The sequence below is a fragment of the Carassius gibelio genome, chromosome B10 (assembly GCF_023724105.1).
Source record: "Carassius gibelio isolate Cgi1373 ecotype wild population from Czech Republic chromosome B10, carGib1.2-hapl.c, whole genome shotgun sequence".
In the NCBI taxonomy this organism is placed as follows: Eukaryota; Metazoa; Chordata; class Actinopteri; order Cypriniformes; family Cyprinidae; genus Carassius; species Carassius gibelio.
The window spans coordinates 18,588,734-18,596,589 of record NC_068405.1 but is presented as its reverse complement, the minus strand read 5'-3'; the positions used below and the strand labels follow the sequence as shown (position 1 = coordinate 18,596,589).

The window sequence follows — 7,856 nt, the reverse complement described above, 5'->3', positions numbered from 1 at the left end:
CTCTCTCACACACACGCAGACATACTCATTGTTTTTGTGCTCTGCGCTTTAAATATTGATATAACGAGTCCCTTTTTTAAGCAGTTATAATCAGGAGAGATTCATTTCAAATGATACAAATAAAAACAGTCTTGAGCCTCTTATGACACACCTGACTGATATATCAGTAGTTTCTAGCTATACATTAAGCAAAACGTGCTTACACAAACTATACCTCATGCTTGGGCCTTTTTATGACATCTAAACTCACTCTGAAAAATTCCAAAATTCTCATTTATCTAAATTAGTCTTCTTGCATTGGATGACCATGCTGTAAATTTTTATATAGGCTACTGATCAAATTTTTGTAAAGTCAATGGAGCACAGCAGTCACGTGCTGTTACATTAAAGTCGGCATGAACTGAAAACAAAATGTAAATGCAAATTTTTTATTTTATTGTGGACAATTCATCCATTGACATAGTTTTTATTGAATGCATAGTTCACCCAAAAATGATCATCGCCAGTTGATCCTCTGCAGTGAATGGGTGCCGTCAGAACAAGAATTCAGACATCTGATACGAGTATGACTTCAGTCCATCACTCAATGCCTTGTCCAATGGAAAAGCTGCATGTAACATTCATTACGTTATTTATTTTTAACTTCAAACCATTGTTTCCAACTAAAATACGTGGCTTCTATCCATAAAATATTGCTTTCTCCAGGACCAGTGAAAAAGTTGCCTTATCCGTATCTGAATCAGAAGTAAAATATGCACAGATCAAGTACTGTTTACTTGTGGATTATTCTGATGATTTAATTAGCTATGCTCTCATTCTGATGGCACCCATTCACTGCAGAGGATCAATTGGTTAGCCTGTGATATAATGTTAAATTTCATGTTCTGATGAACGAACAAACTCATCTACATCTTGGATGGCCTTGGGAAGTGACTAAATTTTCAGCAATTTTTCATTTTTGGGTAAACTATTCCACGAAAAAATGTATAACTGTATCTTCCAGTAAAAAAACAAAACGACTTCTCCCTTGTAACATATGCCAGACTTCTCTATTCATTTTTGTTCACTTAAACCATGTAATTTAGATCTGCTTTCATCCAAACAACAAACAATAGAACCAAGTCTCAATTCTATTTTTTTTTTTACTTAATCTATTTCAGATTTCTCTTACCTGAAATCTGTTTCACTCTGATGTACGTCACAAGATGATTCACAATATGATTTTTGATGCTCCTCTAATAGTAAAAAAAAACTGAATTGACAAATGTTTTGAGAAGATTATTCAATTAGGTGGCACATTTGTGTGTGGTTTATCTCTTCTAGCATTTGTTCTAGCCTATCAATCTTTTTTTTTTTCATAACTTTGTGTATTTGTGTCTCAGCACAAAGAAATGTGTTGTTCTGTCTGGCGATTTGCCCTGTTTAGTGAGCCCCAATGAAAGCATTCATTGTTTTGTTGTGACGGTGTGAAGGAAGGAGGAAAGTGGCCTGTTTTAAAAGAGAGAAAATACTGAGCAGATAAGGACAGAAAAGTAGATGTACATAGACAGAAGCAGACCAAGTGTCATACACCTAACTACTTTCCAGGGGAAATCAATGACCAGTTTTTCTCCATTTTCATATTCCATTGTCATCATTTGTAAAAGTAAAAGCATCTGTTAAATGTCTTAATTTCTGCTTAATGAGTAATGTATTTCTGATTGTCTGAAAGTTTAACACTTCTTTATTCTAGAATTATACAACATATACTTTATGTATCTATTTGTAATGTGCAAATAAAATACACTTTGCTGAAAACTCAAGATATACATCAATGGATGTGCCAAAAAGAGAGATGGGTGCGATATGTAATCTCATACATAAATGGGGAAAAAAAGAGACAAATGGGGAGAGAGAAATACTTTGAAGAATGGGCTGATTATAAAAGACAGCAAGAGGCATCAAGATGCAGAGATGGGGATACTGGAAGGGAAAGATGGGTCAGATTCATGACGTAGGGCATGTTGATAAAAATGAGTTCTAATGACTGGAATCCTTGTGTCAATAAAACCCTAGAGAAATAAGTGTGACACAGCTTAGCAATAGGAGGGGCTCCAAGCACATAATGTAGAGCATGTACTTATGTCCTACAGGAATTATCTGTGTGTGTGTGTCGGGGGGGGGGGGGGGGGGTGGATTGTGGGTGGTTGATTGGGAGGGGCAGAATGAGAGAAGGAAAATTGTTAGAGAAAGACATGTTAGATGATAAGAAATGGGGAAAGTGAAGGAAATAGACTTGACTAACGACAATTAATTCAAATCATAGCTTTAATAATTTCAACATTTCAACACCCCTTCAATATATCCTCCCTCTGATAAACGTAAATTCAATACACAGGCTTGGAGTGGTAACATTCCAATCAGATTGATATTTTGAGTGGCTTGTTTGTAAATCTATCCCAGCAGGGATGCCGTAAACAAAGCCAGTTGCTGCCCGTGTTGTCCTTTGTTCCATTTGCAGCAGTGATGCTGATATGAGGAGAACTCGGTCACGAATAGGAGGGATAAATCTGGATGAGTAACTGAAATGTGAGGGATGGGAACACTGGATGAAAACAGGGAGTGGATAGGGAGAGAGAAAGGAGGAAAGAGGGTAGGATGATGACAGCCCCTGGCTCCGCTCCATTGCTGACGAAAGCTGCTTAGACCCTCAGTTGCCATGGTGACCAGCTGGAGCAGCCAGAGGAGAGGAGCAGAGAGAAAGAGAGGGAGAGGGAGGGCGGAGGCTAAGGAGGGAGGAACAGCAGAGAGAGAAAGAGGGAGCGCTTAAAAAAAGAGGGAAAGAGAGTGGAGACGGAGATAGATGCACATTGCTAGCAAAAACAGTCTACAGAGATATAAAAGGGAAAAGGTAATTTATTTATTTTATTTAGAGTTGTATTTCATTCATCTGAGTGTGAGGTTACAAAGAGAGAGCGTGTGAGCATAGACCGAGACACCGAGACGAAGGTAAAGACACACTGCAGTGGAGCTGGAATATGGATGCACAGTCTGAGAGCTGTGAACCACCACCATGTGACCCTCAGCCTCCAGGTAAAATCAGAAAAGCCTTTAAACTGTTCAGCAAGCGGAAACCTGGGAGCAGTGTCGCTAGCATCTTCTCCATACGTGGGAAAGGAGATGGACCTAAATCACCGCCATCAAGGAGCAAAACCGTGGAAGGATTAAATGAGCCTACTGCCCCAGAAGCAGAGGCAGAGCAGGTGGATCTTGACCAAGAGGATGAAAGTCAACAGGATGATGCTCCAATGGAAGAGTTCACAGGTGAGAACACGAATTCAGGAACTACTCCTACGAGGCAGTCCATCTCTTCTCTCACCTCTGCTAAGTCTCTGAGCTTCCTAAATATGCTTCGCAAAGGCAGACGTGGACTTACGGGAGAAAGGCAAGCTCAGACTGAGTCTCAGAGGCCCGGGCGGCAACGGAAGGGCCTGAAGGGATTGTTTGGTACAATGCGCTGGCGTGGTAAGGAGAAAGATGATGATGAGGAAGCTGAACCTGGCCCTCCCCTTCTAGCTTCTCGCTCCAACAGTGTTGAGATCATAAAGGAGAGTCTCACGCTGACACCTGGGCCTCCACCTCGCTCTGTGGAGGGGACGGAAGAAAAGCCTACACCACAGGAGGGCCCTACATCATCTGAAGTTTCTGCAAAGGTGAGCGGGGCAAGCAAACCTCCAGCAAATGAACGCTTGAGCACACTGCTAGGAGATATCTCATCAATTTTAAGCTTTGATTCACTGACAGCATGTGGAGATATTGTAGCAGATGTAGAGGCAGAATGGGTCAAAGCAAGCAGTCGAATGGAGGAAGCACCTAGCACATTGAAAGTGGATAATTCAGAGAAGACTTCATCTTCTACGACTTCTACCAGATCAAAGCCCAGCCCTTCCCCCACTTCTACTCTCAGCCCAAACATCTCCTCCAAACCTTCCCCTACTTTATCAACCAAACCCACCCCGTCGCCTACCACCACCAAGCCTATTCCCAGCCCTTTGACAAAACATGCAGTTACCTCAACATCCTCTCCGGTGACCAAAATGTCACCGTCTACGCCTACTGGCCCTTTTATCCCTACCCCGACATCCAGCCCTCTCTCCAAACCCACCCCTATGCCATCATTTATTCCTATAACCCAAACTACCCCAACACCTATACAAACACCTCAAGCCACGGCAACTGCAACAGCTACTCCAGTTACCCCAACCCTTACATCGGCCTCCTTTACACATCCTATATCAAGCCCTTCAACCAAATCTACCACTTCCCCAGCTAAACCTGCCCTGTCCCCTCAATCCAGCCCTGAAATCAAGCCTGACGCAATAGCTAGCCCCACAATGATCAAACCTATGCCAACCTTTACACCCATTCCTCTGTCTATTTCAACACCTCCTCCTGAAACCTCACCCACAATTAGTTTTACCCCTGAACCTGTTGCAATTCCTAAAACTGAACCTGCCCCAACCCCTGTACCTAAACCTACCCAAGCCCCAGCTCCTGCAACAAAACCCACTCCAAGCATTACCCATGAATCCAAACATACTACGTCTACCTCTGCGACCAAATACACCCCTTATCCACCACCTTTTGGTAAACCTACCCCAGCCCCTGCACCAACACCAAGACCAAAACTTGTAACAACATTTGGATTATCGACAAGCCGAAACACTGCTCCTATTGCCAAGCTTGAGACTAAACAACCCACAGGACAAACTTCAAAATCGAATACCCAATCTGGCACAGCATCTGTAAGGAAAACCTCCATCTCTGAGCCATCTGCACCTGTAGCTAAACCCCATGTTCTTATCTCTTCTTCTGTCACCGCAAAATCACCCACAGTTACCTCTGCACCACAAGTTCCAGTCCTGAAGTCTCCGTCTGGTATTACTCCATCATTTATTTCTTCAAAAAGATCAGATGATGATTCCAGGAGAGATTTAAGGGAGGACCTGGTAAGACAAGAAGGAACTGACAATAGAGACTCAGTGGCTACTCAAAGCATCACCAAGGCAGTGAAAAGGGGCCCAGCAGTGAGGCCTGCAACTCTGAGTAAGATCCCTGTTAGTGGGGGAGGCAGACCTAAGCTGCATCATAGAGATTCCCAGCCCAATGGAGATGAGGACCACTCCAATCTACCAACACCAGTACATGAAGAGGAGAGCCCATTCACTCTCTCACGGGAAAGCAGCAGCAAGGAGGCCCTTAGTGATGTCTCCACAGAATCAGGGGCTATCACCCCAAACCAAGAAGACATTTTTGATGGAAAACTTGGTTTCCAGACATCAGCACGTCCTGCAGCTGGTGCCACAAGCTTAACCCGGGAGTCCAAGATCCCAGTCAAACATGGATCTACTGCGACCTATCATTCAGTACAGGGGAGGACAGAAACTACACGTTCTAAGATACCGGTGTCCAAAATGCCCGTTCGTCGGACCAGCAATAAGCCTGCACCAACAGCTACAGCTGCCATCACCCGAAAATAATTGAAATACCAATTCTGTCTCTGGCGAAATCCTGGAACATTCCACAGGCAACAGTTTTCTCAAGATTTACTTTTTGATATTCAATCAGGCATCACTGCGCCTGGTTTACACCTTTTTTGCAGCACAAGAACAACTGGATTGTTACCATTATTTGAACTAATTTACACACTGGTGTCAATCACACAATTCTTTTATCAGCTGTGTGTTTTTATTCACATAACTCTTGAACACACTGATGCTGTGGATTCAACTCTGTGTGCGACCAGGAACAGACAGCACACACACACAGGCCCTGTCTAAGTGACCGCTATGGCAACCAAACATGCAAATTAAATGGCAGGCACTAAAGCACAAGAGCCCTCACCTGGAATCCAAAGCCATGTAGACCTTCTCTGAAGAAACAAGCAATGTATCCATCCGTTATCTCCGGCATCTTAATAGTCTGTAATGGTCTTTTGTGGTAATCAAAAGCCTCAGAGAAGAAACAATCAATACAACACTGAGTCTTGTGGTTTTTTTATCCAGGTCTACAACACCAGAGGAGCCCAGTATCATCACAAAGGTGCTTTTTTCTTATAATCCTACTTGCCACACAGGAATAAAAAAAGTTTTCTTACAGAGCAATGGAGGGATATTCGTAGCATTTGTTACTTGGACTTCTTTTTAAGATGTTTTTGTCTGGTGTCTTTTTCCAGTCTTTTCATTTTCAAGTGAACTTTGTGGATCAATGTTAGTCTTTTTGCAGCTCCCTTGTATTGTATGCAAACAAACAGAATCTCTTACCTGTACAGTTCATGCCAAGACAGGATATTCCACGGTATCTTTTGAATGTATGTAGCAGAATGCATGCCCTACTTTTTCAACCAGATGAGCCATCTCGCTCCCTTTCCTCTCCCCACCAATGTCCTTTTCTCATAGTTTTTTTAAAACACTGTGTTAAGTCACACAGAGCCTGTCAGCTGTAACAAATGTATATAACGTCATCAAAGAACCATGAGGCATATGGATCTAACTGTGGATTTTATTTTATTTTTTCCTGCCTGCACTGAACATTGTGTGAGACTGCGTTAAAGACGGCTATGGACAGTAGAGGTGATGTTTCACAGGCAGTTGGTGTTATAGGTAAGCTAAGACTTTCATGGATGACAGTGATGTTATGTTTATCTTTTTCGTTTTTTGAAGTTGCCATCACATGCACATGTTTAACAGAGGACTATTTTTGTGTGTATGACTGTGTGTATGTGAATGAGTGGTTGTGATTATCTTAATGTCACAATGTTTCCTATTTAATCAATAAAATGTGATAATACATTGAACTGTTGCAGGTTGCTTTATGATATGGGAATAGATTGCATAGGACAGAATTAGGTTGTGAGAGACTGACTATGTCCTCTGTAGTGACATTATGTAAGCGTGTTACTCTTTGGTTCGAGGACAGACAGTAGGAGTGGAACCCTACAGAGCTGTCCACTATTAAGACCCAGCCCCCCCCCAGCCCCCAGGTTCCTCTACAGTGCCATGCTGTTTTGAAAAACCCACTGACCTGAATAGCAAACCTCATGAATGTCAGCATTCCCTGGTCAGTGAGCTGTAAGCGAAGATGCTATAGAATTCCCGCCACGCAACCATGCAGCTGCTGCATGCAAATGAAACATTTCTAAAGGGCTACGTTGTCCACGAGGAGACACAGATATTTAAATGCGGGAGGATCTAGATCATCATCAACATATATAAAATATAACTGAGCAAATGAATGAAGGCTAAAATGGAGGAACAGTGGTGCACAGAGAGAGAATGAAACAGAGAGGGATTGTGGTACAGATGGAGAGAAAGAACAAGGAAGGGGAGGGTCGGAAAAAAGAAAGCCTTTTCGGTTCCATCACAGCTGTGCTTTTTGATGGTCGTGACCTAGCAAGAAATGCTAAAAGCGGTGCGCAGGGATCTTGTTTTCTAACATTCTTCCATTTTCAGCTACAGCCATTTTAACTCCTAGTGTTGTAATCACGTTAACAGTAACTGATGTTTATAGTGATGAGATTCAGGCATATATCCATCACGGGGGGAACAGAGGTAGAGGGGGGTTGCAGTTTTCCCACAAGGAAAAAGAAAAACAAAGGATTGATATTTACAGACAAATCTCCTCACAGAGACACAGCACAAACAAGGCTCTGTTGTCCAAATCAGAGCCCAGGGCAGTGGGATTGTTTAACTGGAAAAACACGAGGACTTCACCACTTCAGAGGGTGATTAGTCAAAGAGCAGCCCACTGTTAATGGAAACCATCCTTTGCTTATGGATCTGCCACCCCCTGGAGTCGATGAAAGATGAAAGCCTTAC

General features: G+C 42.7%; 1 protein-coding gene across 1 annotated transcript; it reads left to right on the top strand.

Moving 5' to 3' along the window:
• The first annotated feature begins 2,765 nt into the window (after positions 1–2,765).
• On the top strand, positions 2,766–6,835 carry LOC127966497 (uncharacterized). The gene has a single exon (XM_052567516.1). The coding sequence runs from the start codon at positions 3,018–3,020 to the stop codon at positions 5,517–5,519; it is 2,502 nt and encodes an 833-aa protein (XP_052423476.1). The 5' UTR covers positions 2,766–3,017; the 3' UTR covers positions 5,520–6,835.
• Positions 6,836–7,856: the final 1,021 nt, after the last annotated feature.

Excerpts from the sequence above, each read along its gene's own strand:
- LOC127966497 (XM_052567516.1), top strand. The coding sequence starts at position 3,018 with ATGGATGCACAGTCTGAGAGCTGTGAACCACCACCATGTGACCCTCAG.